Here is a 23859-nt window from a genome sequence, read left to right as displayed (position 1 = left end):
ACTAAAATGTGTGTGCATGTGTATGTGTGAGCGTGTGTTTTCACTTTAGAATGGAGAAGCCAAATTTAAAATCCAGTAGAAGAAACAAGGACTCATATCAAGTGCCAAAAATACAAAAAATCCAAGAACACAGGTCTTAATGAGGTTCTGTTTTAACTGCTGTTTTGGTTATAAAGATGAAAGATTTTTGGTTATACATGATTTAGGATAAAGCTGACCACAAAAATAGTCTGGTGAGACCAGTGAGAGATAGTTGACCCAAAACTCTTCATTTTCCCTTACCTCCTATGGCTCCATGATTCTTCATTCTTTCTTATTCCTATATCAAGTCCTATTATGATCCCTTTTCTCAACTCCCACAGCCACCCTGCTATTTCAAGATTTTATCACGTCTCCACTAGACAGACTATTGTATTTGGTTTCCTTGCCTCAACTCTTTCCTTTCTTCCCATCAAGTCTTCACATAGTAGCCAAAATTATATTCCTGAAGCAGTTTGATTTGTTACTTCCTTGTTTAAAAATCTCCATTGGCTCCCTCTTGATTTTTTATCATTGAAAGTCTTTTGCTGTCTGTTTCAGTCTATCATTTCAAGCTGATTATATCTTACTCTCCTTCACATACTGTGTTCTGGTCTTTCTTACCCATGACTATCCATGTTTTAACTTCATACTTTTGTCAGACTCAGAATATACTCTTTCCTTCTTTTTGTTTCCTGGAAATCCTAGTTTCCTTCAAAACTTAACTCAAGTGTCACCTCCTACAAGAAATTTTTCTTTATTACTAGTTGCTAGTCTTCCCCACCCCAATTTTAATTTGTATCTAATATATATATATATATATATATATATATATATATATATAGTATTTGTTTATTTGAGTATATGCTTTTTCATTCCAAAAAATATGAGTTTTTTTTGAGGGTAGGAACTAATTTTTCTTTTTCTCACTAGTGCCTTAAGCCATAACTGGCACATAGTAGGTTCTTTATAAATATTTGCTAATTTATTGACATATTTATTGACTCATTAGTTGTCCTAATAAACTTTGAATCTCTGAGTATGAATCAGAATTTTCAAATGGGGATGGTAAAACCTGTGCTTTTTTTTTCCCGAGACAATTTGAGTTAAGTGGCCTGCCCAGGGTCACACAGATAGGAAGTGTTAAGTGTCTGAGGCTAGATTTGAACTCATGTCCTCCTGACTTCAGGGCTGGTGCTCTATCCATTGTACTACCTAGATGCCCCAAAACCTGTGCTTTTAATGAAATTGCCACTAGAAAGACTTAAGATAGTGGTTTGTAGGAATTTCCAAGTGATGAGGGAAAGATGGATTTGAAATGCTATTAAAAGGTACTTAGTGATTTTAATCTGATCCTTGCTGCAATGGCAGCAAGCTTACAGATTTTTTTTACTGTTAATAATTGTAGCTAATCATGACAATATATCAGAGAAGGCCTTTTATCAGTAGCAGACATTTAGAGAGCTTGCGTTATGATCACTAGACGTTTTTTTGCCTGTTTTCACAATAATCTAAGTCCAGCATTGCTGTAAATTATAGAATTTAACATCCTACCTAGAAGTGAGGTAGAGTGGAAAGAATACTAAGTTGGAAACAGGAGACATGGTTCTTAAGTCCTAGCTCTATTATTTACTTAATGGGTGTTCCTGGGCAAACTACATAACTTCAGAGCCTCAATTTTTTTTGCCTCTGTAGAATGGGACTGATCCCTACTCAGCCTCTCACTTCACAAAGTTGTCATGAGGGCCAAAAGACAATAATTTCAAAGCATTTTTTTCAGGTAATTACTGTTAAGGCAATTTGCAATAAGTTTAATTGTTAGAAATGAGCATGACATATTAAGAGGTTTTTTGATAAGATGAACTTCTTCATAACTTTCTTATAAAGTGGTTTTGTAGGAAAAACTAGATAACGAAGGAACAGATTGTTGAAGTTGGCAATGGAGAGAAAAGTAAGAACATTGCTATGGTCTTGAATATAGTTTTTATTTAAGGATGAAAATCCTAAGATTTCTGATCATCTAATTGTATTCCTGTCCTATAAAAATGACATAAACTCCAATATTAGGACTTTTTGCAAATAAGAAAAAAAAACCCTCACCAGAATACTAAGGAAATATGGATATTGTTGGAATAAGAGACCATACATCCAAGTATATTCTTTTTTAAAGTAAAATTTGCATTCAGAGTATTGTATTTTCATATTATCTACATTTCCCAATGTATCCATCTGTTTTTCTCTCTTCCAGAGAGACATCCTTTGTATCTCTTTGCATAAAAGAGTACCTGGATAAAGCATAGAAAAGAAAGGGAAAGAGTCAAATTTTCAAATTTAATCAAACATATCAGAAGTCTGAAATATGCATTGTTCTGAAGCCCTTGTACCTTCTTAAAGCTTTTCTTTAAGGCCAGGATTGGTTGGTTAATATATTTTTCAATGATCACTCTTGCAAACATTTTAAAATCTCTCTCTCTCTCTCTCTCTCTCTCTCTCTCTCTCTCTCTCTCTCTCTTTCTCTCTCTCTCTCTCTCTTCTCTCTGTCTCTCTTTTTCTGTCTCTTTCTCTGTCTGTCTATGTCTCTGTCTGCCTGTCTGTCTCTCTCCCGTATAACATCCTTTGACTAAAATGATTTGCTTGTCATGTTTAATGACATGATCCTTTTTTTGGTAGATATTGATGGCTTGGAGAGCAGTGCTATAGGTGGCCAATTGATGGCATCAGCTTCTACAGAGTCTCCTCTCACCCAGAACCAGAGAACAGATGATTCCATAGTGGCAGGTAATGACTTGAATCATGGAAATATGTGTATATGAGTACTTTTTAATATGTATTTAGCAGTCAAGACCTTTTTTTCGCTAATGTATTAAATACTGTAATGTCACCATTATTAAGAGGATGATTTGCCATACTATTAGGGAGGTTATTTAGAGAGTTTCGATAATTCAATCAGTCAACAAAATTTCTTATTTAAAAACAAGTCAAATGTAATCAATTATCATAGAAGAAGCTCAGTTTCTTATGATAAAATTAGGTAAAGCTCAATAATACAAAGAACTGTATGCTACTCTTATGCCATAACATATATTTAATTCTGTTAACCACTTTTTTTCTCTGAAAAGTGATGCATGGTATTTTGCCCTTTAGGTGTTGCTTTTGCCCGTTATATTTTGATTGGCTGCTGGAAGAACTTGATTGATACTTTGTCTACACCCTTGACTGGTCGCATGGCTGGAAGCTCCAAAGGACTAGCATTCATTCTGGGTGCTGAAGGAATCAAAGAACAGAACCAGAAAGAACGAGATTCCATCTGCATGAGTCTTGATGGACTGAGGAAAGCAGCTCGACTGAGCTGTGCTTTAGGTACTGACCAAGAATTGAGTCTCAGTACCATTTGGAGTGATGTGTAAACCTTGGTAGAAATAACACTAGTGGGAATAAGGGTCCTTGAAAGGGATGCTCTCTTCTTTAAATAAAGAGTGGGTGAGTGGAGGAACTCATTACATTTGGGAAGTAACTGATCCTTTCCCTCTGAAGGAGTGGCTGCTAATTGTGCATCAGCACTTGCTCAGATGGCTGCTGCTTCTTGTGTACAGGAAGAGAAAGAGGAAAGGGAAGTTCAAGAACCCAGTGATGCTATAACCCAAGGTAACATCTGAAAGATCATACTCTGTGTCTATGTGTGTGTGTGTTTGTGTTAGATGGTGGTAGACTATGTAGATATATTTGTTATATGCATACAACTCAAGTATTACATAGATGTAAAATGTATGTAAATATACTCAAAAGACAGCATATTAGTATGTTGGGAAGAATGCATAGAGAGTCAGGAAGATATGAGTTAACTCTGGCACATTCTATCTGAATGACCATGAGCAAGGCATATAATTTCAGTGCCTCCAGATCACTCTAAGATTACTGACAGTTACTTTTCTGTATTGCTGGAGGGAGTTTCTTATACTGATAAAGTCAGAAATAAAAAGAACTCACATTCAAATAGTCCTTGGAAGTTTAATGAAAACTTTCTTAATATAAATAGCATTATCTCCATCTTTCAGATATGGAAACCAAGGCTCTGAGAGGTGAAATCATTTGTCTCCAATCAAGCAACTATTATTATAGCAGAGATTTGAATCCCAGTCTCTTATCTATATATACCATGTTAGCTATGTATACAGCAAGGACATAAATATATACTTATACATAAATGTATTTTTTTGATCTAGTTCAGTGGTTTCGTTAGTGTAGAAACCTTCAGAGAGGAAAATTCCTTTAGAAGAGCAAACATCAATTATTCTGTAACTTGTAGTTTTGGGGAATTACCTGGAGTATAAAAGCATCATTTGCTTAACGTCTGATTAGAAACTCCCAGGTCTTCCTGTCTCTGAAACCAGTTCTAAGTTTTCAGTCTCCTAGTCCATCTCACCTCCCTCCCTCCCCCCCACCTCTCTCTCTGTCGATATGTATCTATGTATGTAATGTATATCCATACACATTAAAAAACATGTGTATCTATCTATACACATCTGTTTACACATATACATAATATATGTGTATGTATATATATGTATATGTAGTATGTGTGTGTGTCTATAGACCTATAGATTTATATCAAGTAACTAGCCCCTTATCTCTGAAGGAGTTTTTGTAACTGTGCATCAGTACTTACTAATATAATTGCTACATCTTCTGTGTAATAATGTATTCCAAAGAGCAATGTGTTCCAGAGGAGCTCAGGATGAAATCCAGAGTGATATACCCTAAAAATCTGAGCTTAAACATAAATGAAAAAAAAAGATTGATGATCCATAATAAAGATGCATTTGAAATTTTCTTAACAGAAAAGCCAGACCTTAAGAGACTAGTTGCTTTACAAATACCCTAGATAAAGAAATACACACACATACAAATATTCAGTTAGAGAATGGTGGTGGTGGTGGTGGTGGTGGTGGTGGTGGTGGTGGTGTGTGTGTGTGTGTGTGTGTGTGTGTGTGTGTGTGTGAGAGAGAGAGAGAGAGAGAGAGAGAGAGAGAGACAGACAGAGACAGAGAGAGAGAGAGAGAAGCCAATTAGAACCACAAAGTTCTTTTTAAAATGAGAATGTTTCAAAAGTTCTTAGGGTATAAGAAAAAAAATAGCCATTGGAGACCTTAAAAATTATAATTGGCAGCATCTGTATAAACCCTATAGGATACCATTAACAAATTTTATTTCATCCCCTTGTGCTCAGAGCATTTATTCTGTCCATTAGCCTTTAGAGCATACTGGGAGGCCACTAAATTTTCACCTTTTATAACATGAGAAAGGTCATACTGGAATAGAGAATATTAACCACTCATAAAAATGGAAAGTTGAGAAAAAAAGAAGAGAAAATAGGGTTCACATTTTAGTAGTTAAGATAAAACATAATTAAAGATATTTTAACTGTAGGCACTGCAAGAAAAAAAGCTTTGAGTCACATGGAATTCTTAAGCAAGGAAGATGAGATAATATATGAAAAGTACTTTCCAAACCCTAAATAAATGCCAGCTATTGTGCATACAAATTCTAAGTTGCTGGTATTAAAATCAATGGAAGCATTATTGGACCTGGACCTGGGCCAGGATACCTGAGTTCTAATCCCAGCTTTGTGTTAATTCACTGCATGACTATGGTTAATCTCTGGATTTTCTTCCTCAGTTCTTAAATATTTGTTCACTCCTTTCTTGCACAATAAGAAAATTGGGCTAGAAAGTCTAAAGTCCTTTCTAGCTCTAACATTCTAAAATCTGATACTCTCTACAATATGCTTTGTCCTGCCACACCTATGCTTCCTTTTTATTGTATACTCTTTCTTTCTTTTTCCCTTCTTGGCCTGCTTCTCTATGTTAATTTTCCAAAACATGTCTTTCTTATACAGTGAAACAAAAAGTGGAACAGAAACTGGAGCAGATTGGGAAGGTTCAGGGAGTATGGCTGCATACAGCCCATGTTTTGTGCATGGATGCCATCCTCAATGTGGGCCTGGAAATGGGAAGCCATAATCAGGATTGTTGGCCACATGTGTTCAGGTATGGAACAGTAGTCATCCTTTTTCTTGTATGAGTGCCAAATTTGCATTGAATTATGGCTCAAAGGACACCCCTTTTGACTTTAGTAGTGAGTATTTAATTGAGACCATAATCATAACTGAAAGGTCGTCTAATCAAAAAGGAGGGAAACAGAGATGGAGAAGAAAGCTATAATTGAATATGTATATTGGAGAGATATGAATTGAATTTAGGAATCTTGACTTCTATTTAAAGTTAGAATGACAGAGTAGATGTGTTATATTCAAAGAACAAAAACCAACTTCTGAAGGAGAAGATAGGGAAAATTAGTCTGTGCAACTACAATCAATTAATAAGCATTTTTAAAAAAGTTCCCATCACCTGCAATTGTGTGTGTGTGTGTGTGTGTGTGTATGTGTTTTAAATCAAGGGTGATACTGTAATGAATGGTGAAAAAATGGGATATTAACATTTATAAATGATGAGGTAATATTTCACTGTTCAGAATTTTAGGTAAATACCCTGTAGAATATGCTCTATTTGGGATTCTATAATTAAATACATCCATCGTAAATTTGAAGACTCAGTAGAGAAAGTGATTAAAAAGTTAGAAGAAGTAGGATAAATATGCAAGAAAGGAAATTAACCAACCTAGAAAAGAGAAAGTTAAACTTGTAATAGTCTTCAGTTACATGATAAATTTTATTATGGAAATTTGTAACCAACTGTTCTCTAGTTCTTCTGTGAAGAGACTTCAGTTTCTCATGAAATGTTTACTGAATGCATTCCCTGGCATGCAGAGTGATGAAGTGTTGGAATGTGTTTTGGGGAAAAATTCATCTTAGATCAAGGGATCCAAGTTGTTAATTTGTGTCTATTCCCTTCACCGATTTTACTGATGCTGATCATAACTCACTCATGCTTTTGAAGATAGTTATTTTGGGTTGTTGTGGCCAAAAAAGGTTATTTTTGTAGCCTCTTCTTTTGAAAAAAAGTCTCTGCCTATAGTAAGATAGCAGCCATACAGCACAGTACCTAGCACATAGTAGGAGTAAATCTTTGGTGACTGATTGAATGACAGGGAATATTTGCCAGGTTCATATTCAAAGCCTTTTCCTGAACTCCATTATCATAGCCTTCTGGTATCCAGGGTTATCTTTATGGCACTATTAGCCATCAGAAGAGTTCAATGGGGTATACGCTCATGTAACGAGGATGATTTTTATTCTTGCCTAATGGTAGAAAAATAAACTTCTTAAATAATCTTTAAAACCCTCCTACTTCTTAGATTCTATCGGGGAAAAAATCAATTTCAAAACACAAGCAAAAAATTAGAGATTGAATAAGATGTTTTGGACCTTTTCCCATTGTTTAAAATATTGTCCTAGCCAAATCAAAGAACATTTATTTTTTCCCCAAATTTATTTTATTTGATCAAACAAGCAAAAACAAAAAACAAAAAGCAATACAAAACAAAAACATGTGTTTCATATCTCTGCTGACTCTTTCATTAAATTCTGCTCTATAACTTGGCTTAATCTCCTTCCCTCCCAGGGGTTTCTCTCTTGTCTTCTTCCCTCACTCTTTGCCTCCCTATTTACTTGTCCTGCCTCTCCTTATAACTGTATAGATTTTAGAGAGTTCTATATCTCTCTCTATATAGAGATCCATTCCTGATGTGAGTAGGTTTTCAGAACTATGAACCCTCCTCCCCACTCTAATGCCGCTGTGTGTATTCTTCCTCTGCACCTCATTTGTATAAGATGATTACTATTTTTACCTTTATTCTGCAGTCTTTCTTTTGAGCTTACCCTATTGTTGATGTAAATCTTAAACATAAAGTATACATTTCCCATGTAGAAAAAAAATTAACAATTTGTCTATGATTAAACAGTTTGTCCATGTTGAATTGCTTAAAATTGCTCTTTGATATCAGCTCTTAAATGTTAAATTTTCTGTTAAGTTCAAATTTGATTGATAGAAAGTTCTGAAAATTTGCAAGTTTATTGAATGTCCATTTTTTTCTCATTGAAAATTATAGATGATTTTACTGGATATGATATTTTTGGCCATAGACCTAGTTCTTTTGCTTGTCTGTAGATAAGATTCCAAGACCAACAGTCTTTTATTGTAGTTGCTGATAAGTCTTGTACAATTCTAATTGTAGCTCCAGCATATTTGAGTTTTTTTTCCTTGTTTCTTGCAAAATTTTCTCTTTGGTTTCAAAAATTGGCAATAATATTCCTATGTGTTTTCCACAAAGGATCTCTTTGAGGTGGTGATTGCTGGATTTTTTTCTATTTCTACTTTCCCCTCATGTTCTATCACTCCAGGACAATTTTCTATTATTATTTCCTACATTATTGTGTCAAGGTTCTCTTTTTGGTCACAATTTTTTGGCAATCCAGTTATTCTTAGTTTTTCTCTGCTTGATCTGTTCTCTAGATCTGTTGTTTTTCTTATGAGTTGTTTCGTATTCTGTTCTATTTTCTCATTCTTTATAATCTGTTTTGTTATTTGTTGGTCTTTCGCAGCTTCACTGGCTTCTCCTTGCCCAAATTCTAATTTTCAAAGATTTATTTTCATCTTTAAAACTCTGTACCTCCTTTTCTAATTGGTTGAATTTTTAAAAATAATCTTATTTTTCTTGGATGATTTTAATTTTTTCTTTAGTTTTTTTCAATGTCTATTTGATTTTAAAAATTCTTTTTTGAGTTCTTCTATAAATTTGCTCTGGGCAGGGAGCCATTTCATGTTACTCTTAGGGATAGAAGCTTTTTTTTTTTTTTTTTACTAACATATCCTCCTCTGAAGATGAATCCTAGTCTTCCCTGTTAGCAAAATTTTTTTCAATGGTGGGGTTCTTTTTTCTTTGCCAGTTCAGAGGTATTAGTGTAAGCACCTCTAATCATAGAGTGGGGGGATGGTACCTTAAGCTTCCTTTCAGCTCTCTACTCTGACCAGGAACCCCAAACTAAGAGTTCCATTCTCCTGCGAGTGCCCACAGCCAGCTGTGCCCCTATTCCACTGTTTCTACACTCATCAGGAACTAATTATTTCTCATCCAGGACTGAGTATTAGCAGCATAGCTGGGCCTGGCCTTCCCAATAAGCCAGGATTCACTTTGTCTCTAAACTCAAACCCCAACTTGGCAAACAGTCCTGAAGGTGAAAGTCTCTGTGGTTCCTGCTAAGGCTCCAGTCACAATCAGCTAGGCCAACGGGTCCCTACTTGACAATTTTGCATTTCAGACAGATTAATCCTGGCCTTTTTTCAGATCTTATTGCATTGTATCAAAAGGACACCTGTTTTGCCTTAATTCTTCTTGGCTTTTCACCAGTCTATGTTCACCCTGAGGTGCAAATTTGTTCTATTTGTGGGGGTAATCTGGAGAGCTTGAAATTTACCAATCTATTCCACCATCTTCCCAGAATCCTCATCCAGTGAACATTTATTAAGAGCCTACTATATGCCAAGAATTGTTCTAAGGACTGGAATACTTCCCCCAAAAAAGGCAGAAAAAAAGCATACACATTCTTTCTCTCTCTCTCTCTCTCTCTCTCTCTCTCTCTCTCTCTCTCTCTCTCTTTCTCTCTCTCACACACACACACCATCAAATCAGTTCCCTGCTTTCAAGGTGTTCATAACCTAATGGTAGAGACAATATACAAACACCAAGTTAAAAACAAGATATAGAAATGACAAAATGAAAGTAATTTTGGAAGGAAAGCACTAGATAAGGAGAATCAAAAAAGGAATTAAATAAAATGTATCCACATTTTTTTAACTTAAGAAACTAAAACAGGTAAAAAAAATATATATATATATATATCCCATGATTATCATTTGTCCAGAGACTAATTTGGGAGACAGAGATGAAAGAGAAGCAAAGAAAGCAATGGATTTTCTATTGACTCTTGCCATTTAAGATGCTGAACACTGGGTGCTATTCCCAGATTACCATCCATAACCTTATATTATCCCATTCATTTCTGTGTTCTATGGTTTCCTCTTCTCTGAGTATAGAGTATGTGAATACGTTGCAACATTGGAGCACAACCATTTCAGTGATGGCACAACTCAGGCAGCTCTGCCCATCAGTCAGCCTCAGAAGACTTCTGGAGGGACAGGAGTTCTGGCAGATTATGAATCAGAACATTTTCCCCAAGACTCACACCTCCAGCCCGACAACTCTCTGCACAGCACACCCATCATTCAGCAGCTATCCATTCAGGAGCTCATTAAGGAGGGCCGGAAGGGCCGAGCCTTTGATTTTCGTTGTGGTAGCCTTTTGAGTGGGAGCAGTGCTGCCAAGGCTGTCCTCACCCTTTCCACCCAAGCTGACAGGTATGTGGACACTCCCTTTTCATAATTTCTCTATAATGGGCTTTTTCTGCAACAAGTCTAACTTTCTGACAGAGAAAAGAGCTGGTAATTCCCCTATGGCTTCAAAATAAGATTAAAAAAACACCAGCAAATATGACTCCAATGTCAAGGGCCAGACAAAGTAGCTTGCCCATCAATTGAGCCATTTGTCTATCTCTTCAAACAGATTTACAATTACTAAGATAATTAGATGTAGCTAGAATTTAATCCTGTTTGTCTGAATTTCCTCACCTATAAGATAATCTGGAGAAGAAAATGATAAACCAGTATCTTTGCAAGAAAACAGCAATAATCTCAGGCTCCGTCATTGTGGTATGTTGTTTATTCGTTATTGTTGGACATTCACTAACTGCTCCAAGTGGATCTGCCAAGAAGTGTTTCCAGAGAGTTTATTATTCCAAGCTATCATTGTGTATGTTTCATGATATTATATTGATAGAATGTTGGACTTGAAATCAGGAAGACCTGAGTTCAAATTTTCTCTCAGCCATTCAATAGTTGTGTGGTTCTTTTAAAAAAACTTTAATCTTAACTTAAGAAATAAAATAAGCATTTCCATAACATAGAATAGAAAAAAGTTTTCCATAAACCCTAAGATACTATGTAAATATTGACTATTGTCATTGTTGTTAGAGAGAAAGGGTGATGTAAAATAGAAATTGCCCTTAGTTCTGTTTCCTCATCCTTTACTTAGCCATTTTAGCCACTATTTTTTTACTTTTAAAATGATGATGAGAGGCAGCATAGCAGAGTGGATGAAAAACCAGCTTTAAAGTCAGAAAGATCCTTTGTCATCTACTGGCTGTGTGACCCTAGTTGAGTCATTTAACATTTTGATAATCAATACAATCTCTAATCCTTCAAGTTGCAGAAAAGATAGCAACCTGCATTGGTAGAGGGAATTTTAGCACCAGGGAGTTCACAATGTCAGTGAAATCACAGGTCCAGGCCCCATTCACATCCCTAAAATAAAGACAATGCATAACTGACCTATACTCTAGAGTTGTTATGAAAGTCAAATGTCCCACGTAATTAAAATACTTTGTAAATTGTCCAGTGCTATATAGGTGTAAGATGGTAATGTTCTCTTCTTATTTTTCTCATTTTATATTTGAATTTTTAAAATATTTTTGAATAAATATTGGAACGTGACTAACCTTGCTATTTTTCTTTTATGTCTAATGTTAAGCAGACTTTTATGTGGGTGAATAAAATGATTATTTTTGTAATTAAGTAAAACTGTTGGAATGGCCCCAAATAGCCACGTATTCTATAAACTCATGAGCAACATGTTTGGAAAAACTTTTCCCTTACTATCTATGTGACATTATTTGCCACATAACACCTCTTACTTTATGTTAAGGATATTTGTGTTCTTATCTTTCCCCTATTTCTAGAATTACAGATCATAGAAGGACCTTAGAGGTCATTTAATTCAGTCAACTCATTTTGCAGATGAGGAAATCGATGACTAAAGAAGCTACAGAGGTTCAGTTGTTGAGTTGTTTTTCAGTCATGTCTGACTCTTCAAGGCCCCATTTGGGTTTTTTTTGGTAAAGATACAGAAATGATTTGCCATTTTTTTCTCTAACTAATTTTAACAACAAGGAAACTGAGATAAATAGGCTTAAATTCTGTGTCAAACAGCTACTAAGTTTATGAGGCTGAATTTGAACTCAGGAAGATGAATCTTCCTGATTCTAAATCTAGTGCTCCCTCCATTGCATCACCTAGTAGAATAGAGCTGGTTTGGAAACCTGTCCCTCTGACTCCAAATTCAAGATTCTTCCAGAGCAGAACATTGCTTCTCATTGAAAAAGAAAGCATGACAGCTTCAAAAATCTTAGTACCTTAGGATCCCAGGCCTGGTGATCCCTGAAAGAAATCTCAGAGGCCTTCTAGACCAAGAATCTTCATTTTTATGAAGGGATGGGGAAAACAAGGGGAATTAAATAGCTTGTTTAAAGTCATGCAGGTACCTGAAAGTCAGGGGTTATGTTTTGCTTTTTTTTTTTTTTTTTGCCTTATCATTATAATAGCTAACATTTATATAGCACTTTAAGCTTCAAAAAATCACTTTTATTGCATTATCCCATTTGGTTCTCTCAACAATCCCTTCTGGTGAGTGCTTTCATTTTCATCTTATAGAGGAGAAAACTAAGCTAACTTGCCCATAGTAGTTATCCCTTCCACATTGCAGGGGTCAGGGGAATGGTGCCCCTGGAAAATCAGTATAAATTTTTATTGGTCCTTGCTTTATACCAGAGAAAAAGTATGAATTATTATAGTATTAAAAATAAAATGTGTTGATATTACAAAATACTATACATTTATTTTATGCATTTCTAAATTTCTAAACTGTTTTTGAGTTGCCTGTGTTTCCAAAATTTCCAAAATTCCCATTTATTTTCTTATGTCAACCTGCAATATATCAAAACTATGATAGGGAAAGTTACAATGTGGAAGGGAGAATTACATAGAGCAAAGTTTCTTAAATTGTGAGTCGTGACCCCATATGAGGTCACTTAACTGATTGGGGAGATAGCAAAATTATGATTTATTATCAGTAAATGTTTGATTTGTATACCTATTATATTTACCATGGTCATATAAAAATTCCTTGGGCAAAAGGGGGTTACAAGTGGAAAAAGTTTAAAAAGCCCTGGTAAAGAATTAAGAAATGTTATTATCTGGACATTCTGATGTTTCCCAGTAACTTTTTCCTGTACTTCTTATGTAGGCTCTTTGAAGATGCTGCGGACAAGCTGAATTTAATGGCATTGGCAGGCTTCCTCTACCAGTTAAAAAAAGCATCTCAATCACAGCTTTTCCACTCTGTTACAGACACTGTCGATTACTCTTTAGCAATGCCAGGTAATGTTTTTTCTAGGATACTATCAAGGGATTGAGGGGTAGAAACTCTCAAATCAATGACAAGCTAGAGATAATGAATTTGAGTCCCTTTTGTCACAGGATTGGACACGTTACCTATATTGTATCATTAAGTAGTTATGCAAGTGGTGTCTGGTCATGTGTATGTGTGAGTGGTTCTATTGGGGGCCAGGGTAGGGAAGGTATCTCTTGATATTTGAAAATCATGCTCCTTGCCAGTGTAACTGTCCAGGCAAGTTAATGTTAATGCTGCCAGACTTGTTAGTTCTGCTTGTTAAGTCATGGTTTTAATGAGGCAGAAGCTATGGATTCATTTCTTGTATGTTAGCTTCGCTCACTGGGGGAAAAAAATCTATTTCATGCTTCTTCCTGTACTCCTCATACCAATAAACTATTTTTCTGATGCAAGGTACTGATTGCAGGGGGATTGGGTAAGAGATTTAGATTAGGAAACATCCAATTCTTCTTGGAACAATTATTCAAAACATGTGCAACTGATCAATCCCATCATCCAAAATGCATTTAAACAATACCTTCTATGTGCCAGAGACTATGTTGGTGCTATGAATACAAATAACAAAAGTGAGTTCTGGCTCTTGAGGAGTTTGTGTTCCATTAAATAGAAAGTTAGAATTATCTTTGCATTTATATATGGGGAGTACTTGATTTGTGAAAATGAAGATGCAGAAAGTCTATAATAACTGTTTTCCAATGTCTAAAACCTATCCTATGGAAGAGGAAGTAGCCTTATTCTGTCTTTCTCCACAGGGCAATAGTAGGTACAATGGATAGAAGATATAGGGAGATAAAAGCCCAATATAAAGAAAAACTTATTAATGATTAGAACTGAGCAACAAAAGAATGAATTTCTCTATATGGTAGTGAACTCCTTGTCACCAAAAGTGTATCAAGCATCTGATAGTGATGTTGCAGAAAAAGATTCTTGGATGGGAAATTAAACTTGATAAATTAAGTTTTCTTGAAGTCTAAGACTAATTCCAAGAAAGTCTTTTGAGTCTTAAAACAGATTAAAAGTCAAAGTCTCTATCTCACAAGGTGACTATGTAACCTTTCCACGGGTTAGATTTTTTTTTTAATTTTTGTTTTTATATTATATGCCACACTTGGCTCTCTGGTAATCTACCTTCAACATCTCCAGGCTTCTGAATCTGCTCTGATCCGAGAAATTGTCTTTAAAAAGTGGGGTGGGGAAGATGATGTGAACTCTGAGCTTACAGTTTTTCCTTGTCTGGAAGAAGCCCATCAGGCCATTATCAGGTGTAAGTCTCAGACTCAAAATTCCCATTTAAATGGAGTGATTTGTAAGGTTGGAATTTTTTATCAGCCTCTTTAAACAACTTTTGAGATATCAATTAGCATATCTTTAGACCAGTCTGAGACTTGAGGTGCCAGGTGCTTTCTATCTTCTTTGATCCTCTTTGATCCCTTCCCTTGAGCTACCAAATTCTTCTCTGGTACTTCCCCTTCTACTCTGAGAAATTGTTGTATTTCCCTTATAAAAGATATGCTCATGATGAAAATCTTTACTAAGGACTAAGCCCACTGTAAGGTCTGTCTGTCTCTCACCATCTTTAATCTTCTCTTTAATGTCAATTTTCTGTTTACCACAGCTAACTCTGATTAATGTGCTAAATTCCTCTATGGATCTGACCTGCCAGCTGATGGCATACTCCCACCTCATGGCAAATTCCTTTAATGGGTTCCTCCAAATTCTTTTCCTTGGGAACCCCATTGCTTTCCCAAATCCATTTCATATTTGCCACTCCTAGTGCCTATTTTACCTTTTTATTTTCTCTGTAATCTCTTCTCCTTAATAAACCTAGCTTTTGCCAAAGAGAATGGTCGTGAATTTGTCACATTTGTTTTAAACTAGAAATTGCTACTCTGACTTCATCATAAGGACTCTTAGGAAAGAAGTAATTTCTGTAAATCTGGAAACAACAAACCCAACTATGAAGAGATTTGAAGATTATACCTAATGGGCTGGGAGTTACTAGAAAGGAAAGATTTAGCTGGCTGAGAGCTATAGAAGATTAGACTTTTCCAACAAAGTTGAAGAAGGATGGGAGGAGTGTTGAGAGACAAGAGAGTCAAGAATGATGAGTAGGAAAAAAAAATCACAGAAGTCCTGGCTACAGCCACAGATAGTAGAGATTAGAAATAGCAAAAGGGGTAAGTTGACAGAGATGAGAATCAGGGATAAGAAAAGCAAGAGACAGCAAACAATCAGAGTGGAATCTAAAATGAAAGAAGACACAAAATTAAGTTTGCTTTTGTACTTGCAACAGTGGATTGTGGGGCAGCAAGCAGGTCCTTGCAAACCAGTTCATTCCCAAAGGAATTGATGTGCCACATAGAAGTCTTGCTAACAGTACAGTCTCCCAAACCAGGAACTATAGAGGATAGTTCTTTGTATATACACATACATACAAGCATATATATTATATGCACACACATATATATGCACACATGTTATATATACACATATGTGTTAAGGACCAGAATTCTGAAACTTGAAACAAGGATGCTTACAAAGTACTAAGTGGAATTGATGAGACAATGGTTATCTAGTTTACATGGTGATTAATAGTTATCTAAGTTCACTATGATTGAATTAATCTTACAATAAATAATGGTTTCCTAGTGATATAATGATCAGTTTATACTCAGTGTAGAGCATATAAGCTTGGAGCCTCAGCTAGATTCATTCAGAGGCAGAGAGACAAAGGACTGGAGGCAGGAGCTCAAGCTCTCAGAACCAAGGAGAGAGATTCATTTGATCTTTGGTCAGGTTCCTGGTGGCAGATTCTCTTCCTGCATTTTCTCCACCGAAACCAAGACTCCAGAAGCCCTCTAAGAAAGCTGCCCAGACCCAGACAAGGAGACACTAAAGGATTTGGACTGTAACACCTGGCTGTTCTTGTGGTGATTACTGAACAAAAAGGACCAGAGACCCCCAGAAAACCGAACTAGAGAGCATTACACATATACCTATAAACATATAGAGAAAGAAAGATTCAGATATAGAGACAGAGACACAGAAAAGTTAAATCATTTGATCCTAGGTCCTATGATGTCTTCATCTGTATCTATAACTATAGTTCACATTATATATACACATATGCCAATAAACATACAGAGAAATAAAGGTTCTTTTGCATTACTTTTTATAATATTTTATATTATATTTAATTATTATTAAATTATTTCATTTTATTATATATTTATATATGTTATATATAAATATCATATATTGATAAATTAAATTATAATTTAACAATAATTCATTATTGTAAATATGCTACAACCTATTTTCATACACCAGGCATATATTTTTTTTTCCTGAGGCAAATGAGGGGTTAAATGACTTGCCCAGGGTCATACAGCTAGAACATAGTAAGTGTCTGAGTTCAGATTTGAACTCAGGTCCTCCTGACTTCAGGGCTGGTGCTCTATCCACTGTGCCATCTAGCTGTCCCCAGGAAGATCTTCTAAAATCTTTTGGGTGACTCATACTTTTGATTCTTTTGAGATTGTGGTTTTCTATGACTTAATCATATAACTAGATAAAATATCAATGTTTTAAAAAATTGTTTGGGTTTTTTGTTGTTGTTGTTGTTTATTTGTTTCAGGGAGAAATTTGGGATGATTGAAAGGCATAGTACAATCTTCTAAATGCATATTTGCCCACTGTCTTTCCACCTCTTCAGTTCTAAACTCAATTCATTATCTCTTCTCCATTTCTGTACAAGATAATAACCCTGCTCTGTAGATTGTCCATTCGCACCAAAAGTGTCAAGCTCACAACCCATGGGCCACAAGTAGCCTGTAAAATTCCTGAATACAACCTGAACCAGATTAAAATGTAACTGGGAAATATTTGAAAAATAAATAAAAACACAATACTACACAAATGTTGTTAATGTAGTGGCCCACAAGGGATCCATTTCTATTTGAGTTTGATACCACTACTTAGGTGTTCTTTATCTACTTGGTTTTTCTAGTGTGGATGACTAAGCCAATCTTTTCTGAGTGATTACAGATTGTGTGTGTGTGTATACAGAGAGAGAGAGAGAGAGAGAGCTTTCTAGGGCATTACACGATTAGCACAATATTTTCCTTTTAAAGGAAGCAATTGGAAAACTTCACCACTAAAAAACGTCCATTTTCCCTTGGACTCTAATCTGGATGTCACCCATATATATAACACAAGCCCTATGAGGTTAGAGACAATTGGATTTTTGTCTTTGTAAAATGTCATTAGTAAAGTATCTTAGATATAATTAGTACCAATTACATTATAATAGCTCTAAAGATGAAAGTAATCTTAAAGGTCATCTGCTCCAAACCCTTTATTTTAGAAATAGAGTCAGGACTCAGAGATTTAGTGACATGCCCAAAGTTACACAGATAATATGAATCATAAATGAGACTTGAATTCAGGTAATCTGACTAGAGAGCCTCTGTTCTCCCCACTATACCACATTTCCTAATTCAATAAATGTTTATTGAATTGAACTAAATGAAGGTAGCTTACACCTTTGTTGAGCATATGTCTTATTCTTTTGTGAATATTAAGAAGTTAGGATGATCCAACAAAATCAATTCTCTTTTGTCTATTAAAGGCTCTTTTTTGGTGATTTTTGACATTTTTTTACATTCTTCTGGAGAAAAAAACTTTTGATAGCATCTGCGAAAGGAAAAGGAGACAGCAGAGAATGAGATGATTAAATAGTGTCAAGGAAGCAATCCGCATGACCTTGGACAGACTTCAGGTGATAGTGGAAGATAGAAAGACTTTATCTTAAACAGTTGTGTATGACTGAATAATAATAATAAGCATATCCATGTACATATATCCAGGTATTATATCTGTGCGTCTGTGTATGTATATACCTCTCTTTAAGGAGGTAGGTAGTATATTTTGTGTATGTGTGTATATACACACATACATGCCCATTTGTTTGTGTGTATACATGTGTATGTATGTGTACTATATAATCTTTGTGTGTATATTTACACATGTACACACACAAAGATTATATACATATACTCATAGGTTTTTTATATGTATGTGTGTATAATATATATATATATATATTATACACATAAACATAAGTGTGTGATTACTGCCCAAAATTTAACTCCAAATATGTGTGTTTATACATACACTATAGGTATGTATATATGTAAAGAAAAAGAGAAAAGAAAGCAGAAAACATGATGGCTAATTATTCTAAGTGCAATTGTTATTAGAGGCAGCTGAGGATCATTACTCCGTTATTTTCCTGAGGATAGCAAAGAAATATAGTTTTGCTTTGCTTTATGGCTAGCATGGCAAGGGAAGTAAAAAAAGGCAAAACATAAACACAGGAGTATTGAGGGAAGGAGACATGACTACTCATTTTAAAGATGGAGTAATTTCAGGAGAGGGAAGATACATTGTCTGCCTGTCTGTTTGTCTGTCTGCCTTCCTTCCTTTATTTTTTTTCTTTGTTTTTGTCACCATGGTATAAATACTGCCTAGGCAGACTCTCCATAGCAAAATGTAGGTCTCTTTCCTTCACTGAAGGGCTATTACAATTTAGAAATTGGGGAACCTGATTGGTTTATTCAGGGATCCCAAGTTTAAATTGATCTCACCTCTTTATAACATAAATTACTAGAGACAAGCACAGACAGTACTACAACATGACATACTAGGATATAACACTGAAATTATAAGTAAGTAGACCTGAGTTTGAACCTTGTCTAAGACCTTTACTGTTCTCTGACTTAAAATAAGATACTTCCCTTCCTTGAGAAATACTTCCTTCATCTGTAAAATGAAGGGGTTGGATTTTCCCTCTATCTTTCTTTTAGCTCTGATCCTTTGATTCTGTCACTGCTTATGTGCCTACATGGATTCTTTCTCAGCATCTTGACCACGTAAGAAATGGTTCCAGATTTCAGATACAACCATTATCACCAATGTCAAGAAGAAAGGTGGAAAAGCTGACTGGCTACTCTCTTTCACTATTAGGATGCTGGCCAAAGTTCAGATAAAATAATTTCCATACAACATAATGTCAACATGTCTTTTAGACTGCTAAAGTGGCACTAGGAAAACTGGAAAAATGAGAAAATCAAATTTCATTGTTTTTCTTGCTTTAAAAAAAATCATTAAAAATCTTGCCTCCCTTTTCTGAACCTACCCACATTTCTAGGTCTTCAGAAGTGTCATGCTCATTAGTATTCAAGCTGAATTGTGGGTCATCTCATGACTACTATTCTGTTGAAGCAAAAACAACATGTTGCTTACCTCAGGCAGTACTGTTTTTTTTTTCCATCCTTTTTTTATTATTATAGCTTTTTATTTACAAGTTATATGCATGGATAATTTTTCAGCATTCACAGTTGCAAAACCTTTTGTTCAATTTTTCCCCTCCTTCCCCCATCCCCTCCCCCGATAGTAGACCAATACATGTTAAATATGTTAAAGCATATATGTCCTAACAGTTATTTTGCTGTACAAAAAGAATTGGAGTTTGAAATCGTATACTATTAGCCTGTGAAGGAAATCAAAAATGCAGGCGGACAAAAATAGGGGGATTGGGAATTCTAGTAATGGTTCATAGTCATCTCCCAGAGTTCTTTCCCTGGGTATAGCTGGTTCAGTTCATTACTGCTCTATTGGAACTGATTTGGTTCATCTTATTGTTGAAGAGAACCACGTCCATCAGAATTGATCATCATATAGTATTGTTGTTGAAGTATATAATGATTTCCTGGTCCTGCTCATTTCACTCAGCATCCATTCATCTTTTTCTGAAATCATCCTGCTGGTCATTTCTTACAGAACAATAATATTCCACAATACTCATATACCACAATTTATTCAGCCATTCTCCAATTGATGGGCATCCACTCAGTTTCCAGTTTCTGGCTACTACAAAGAGGGCTGCCACAAACATTCGAGGCAGTGCTGTTTTGACATAGTACTACCATCTCTACAAATCACTAGTCGTGTTATTTGAATAAATTTCACTAGATTTATTGCACAATGAAATTTCAACTCAGAAAAAAAAAACCTCAGAAAATTGCTGATATCCATTTTTCTTCCTCATAGACTTATTTTCTGGTTTTCAATGAGTGTAAGAGTAGACATATGCTATTGATTTTTTCATAGTATTCAAGAAATCTCAATAGTAGAATGTAGATTCTTCTGGAGAAGTGTTATTTTTGAGTATTTAAAGGACTGTGTCTATGGTGAGATATCAAGTATGCCTGATTCTTTGCCTTGTAATAGTTTATATCTTTTTGTTTGTTTTTAACTAATTACTTTTTATGCAATTAAGAAGTATTTATTTTCTCTTCCATATCCCTCCCTTCTAAGGGAAAAAAGTAAAACAAATGCATTGTAAGAAATATGCTTAAGCAAGCAAAACAAATTCTCACATTGGCTATATAAAAATGTTTGCCTCATTCTGTATCTTGAGTCTATCACCTTTGTCAAGTGGTGGATAGCATCTTTCAGCATAAATTTTCTGGGATCCTCGCTGGTCATTACATCGATCAGAGTTCAGAGTTGTTTGTCTTTCCAGCATCGTTGTTATTTTATAAATTGTTATATTGGTTCTGCTTACTTTACCCTGCATCACAATGTTCAAACAAATATTCCTAGGTCATTCTGAAACCATTCTTTTCTTCATTTCTTATGATTCAGTGATGTTGTTTTGAATTAACAAAAGTTTTTTCGATTGATGTCACACCCTTAGTTTCTAGTTTTTTTGCCTATTAAGACTATTTTGGCACAAAAGGGTCCTTTTCATTTTTCTTTGATCATTTGGGTATGGATCTGGTAATGATATCACTGTGTCAAAGGAAATTCATAGTTGAGTAACTCTGGGAACCCTGTTTCAAATTGTTTTCCAAAATGGCTAGACCAAATCACAACTTCACCAACAGCATGTTAATGTGATCATTTTCTTTCCAACTTTCGTAATTTTTCTTTTTTGTTAACCTTGTCCACCCGAGAACTTTGAACATCCTTCTGAACATGTTAATAATGTCTTGCTCTTTATCCTATGTATATGCCACCAAGAGTCAGGTGTTCCCGGATTAAGGTTTTGTCACCTTTCTTACAGGAGAAGTTAAATCCACTCAAGATAGGAGAAGTGCTCTCCACTTGTTCCGTCTTGGAGATTCAATGCTCAGAATAGTCCGGAGTAAATCTCGGCCACTTCTCCATTTCATGCGTTGTTGGAGCCTTGTTGCTCCTCATCTGGTAGAGGTGAGTGTTTGCAGAGAGGAGAAAAGACCTACCTAACTCCAGACTTTTTCAGGATACAAAAGTCTTAAGAGAAGCCAAATAGATATATGCAAAGGCATATACATATATCATGCAGAAACAACTATTATATTTAGTACTTTGTAGTCATATATATATACATTTTTATGTAAAATGTGTTTATATATTTACACATATATACATGCATATATCTATACATATATACATACATACATATATAATTACCTCTTTTGCATTTTCAAAGGGAGTTAACTCTCCCAGTAGAATCACAGATCTGGTCCAATGTGTGTATATGTGTATGTGTCTGTGTGCATGTGTGTTTTTTTTTTTACACAAATATAGGCAAAATTTTATGGAGGTTCTGACATTATGGAGAGCCATCTCATATCATATCATAGAATAATTCCCAATGTATACCTAGTTATATCAACATATATGTACACACATATCAAGGGGGTTTCATAAGTCTTGGGGCAATTTTAACCTATTCAAGCTGTAAACTTCATTAACGCTTTTATGTATGCATTTTAGACACACCTGTAATTTTACTGGAAAAGGAAACTCCCTCTAACAATGCATAGGCAGCTACTCTATAATTTAGACAGTTGTCTGGGGACTGAATGATTTGTCCAGTGTCACAAAGCCAGTGTATATCAGAGATCGGGCATGATCCCATTTCATCCTAACTATGAAATTGGCTTCTCTAACTACTACTCCACCCTGTCTATCCCGAAATACATAATGATTGCGATATGATTATAGCATTCCATAAGGCACAGCACAAAATTAATCAGCATCATTTTATAAATGACATGCCATATGTAGTATCTGAAATATCATCATCAAGTGGAAAGAGAAGGCACTGATTCTGACTCTGTCTCTTTCCCCTAAAGTTATATATAATATGATATTTTATAGAATTATCATCTCCTTCAAATAGTATTCAGTTTTGATTTGAATCAGTAAAAAGAAAAACGGGCAATTTCTCATTCTTCCTCAGGGAAAAGTAGTTAAGTTTGAGTATAAAAATGCCTTTATATTCTTGCTAGTCTGACACACTAAACTCCTGAAGGCTAAGAATTATGTCTTCTACTAACTACGTACTCACTATCCCAGTATCTGGGATGGTGCCCTGCAAAAAGCTCAATAAAGGTTATTAACTGCTTTTTAGGTGTCTAGAATGTTTTGTTTTGCAGCATCTTTTCCCATTTTTTTCATATAACACCTTTCAGAAAATATGGTCAGAAAGCATTTCACAGAATTTAATTCTGCTACCTGGGAACAGTATGTTGGGTACAAAGGGTAACAGTGATTTGATTTTTTTGGAAAACAGCCATAGAGAAGTAATCTATTTTTAAAGTCAAGTCAACAAGCATTTGTTAAGCTTGTACTATGTGCCAGGCACTGTGTTTAGGTCTAAGTACTAAAAGTTTTTTTTATTGTGGGTGACAAGCCTAGGAATGGATCTAATGCCTTACAAATTATTTTTTAGACTTCTCCACAAATTAACAAGCATTTAATAAGAAAAAAAGTTTAAACAAAATCCAGAAACAATAAGAACTCTGATTGTTCCTGTAACAGTTGAATTTTGGCATGTCTGTCAAATTTTAGAAACATGGCCGATGAGCTGGGTATATCCTAGAAAAATACAATATTCTAGGAAAAAAAAGAACTTTCAGATTTTGCACTCAATTGCTCACTTTGATCGTCATATAAGCAAGGAAATCCTTCAGAAAGATTTGTTTGACTTACCTAAACTCTTGATGCTCTTCCACTCTCAATCTCTTCCCCACTACAGGCTGCCTGCCATAAAGAAAGGCATGTTTCTCAGAAGGCAGTCTCCTTCATCCATGACATCCTTACAGAGGTTCTAACAGACTGGAGCGAGCCCCCTCATTTTCATTTCAATGAAGCACTGTTCCGTCCCTTTGAACGCATCATGCAACTGGAATTATGTGATGAGGATGTCCAGGACCAGGTGACTAGCCTCATTTGGCAAAATGTGGGAAAATGAAAAATCCTCCAGACATAGCGGGAATTTTAATCAGCTTGCTTATTGCAGGAGTATGTAGAGAAAAGATCACACTAGATACAAGAGGAGAGACGATGTTACTTCTCAAGTAGAATGGTCAATTCTTGGGTTCCATTCTAGGTGTTTTAATAATTATGCATATTTTTTACAAAAAAATTCATTTTCTATATTTTTAATGAGGTGGGAGTAGAAGG

The 23859-nt window shown here is 35.3% G+C and overlaps 1 protein-coding gene across 4 annotated transcripts in view; it reads left to right on the top strand.

Annotated features, from left to right (window-relative positions):
• Positions 1 to 23859, top strand: part of ARFGEF3 (ARFGEF family member 3) — a 207172-nt gene that overhangs the window by 148991 nt on the left and 34322 nt on the right. For all 4 annotated transcript variants that reach the window (XM_031964200.1, XM_031964201.1, XM_003769494.4 and 1 more), the window contains 8 exons: positions 2689 to 2796; positions 3163 to 3378; positions 3553 to 3663; positions 5915 to 6065; positions 10071 to 10391; positions 13171 to 13304; positions 21470 to 21615; positions 23432 to 23611. In XM_031964200.1, coding sequence (XP_031820060.1) covers positions 2689 to 2796; positions 3163 to 3378; positions 3553 to 3663; positions 5915 to 6065; positions 10071 to 10391; positions 13171 to 13304; positions 21470 to 21615; positions 23432 to 23611 — 1367 coding nt within the window. The remainder of the gene's footprint in view (positions 1 to 2688; positions 2797 to 3162; positions 3379 to 3552; positions 3664 to 5914; positions 6066 to 10070; positions 10392 to 13170; positions 13305 to 21469; positions 21616 to 23431; positions 23612 to 23859) is intronic.

The sequence above is a fragment of the Sarcophilus harrisii genome, chromosome 4 (assembly GCF_902635505.1).
Source record: "Sarcophilus harrisii chromosome 4, mSarHar1.11, whole genome shotgun sequence".
In the NCBI taxonomy this organism is placed as follows: Eukaryota; Metazoa; Chordata; class Mammalia; order Dasyuromorphia; family Dasyuridae; genus Sarcophilus; species Sarcophilus harrisii.
Note: the sequence above shows the minus strand (reverse complement) of the source record. Positions and strands in the feature narration are given on the sequence as shown.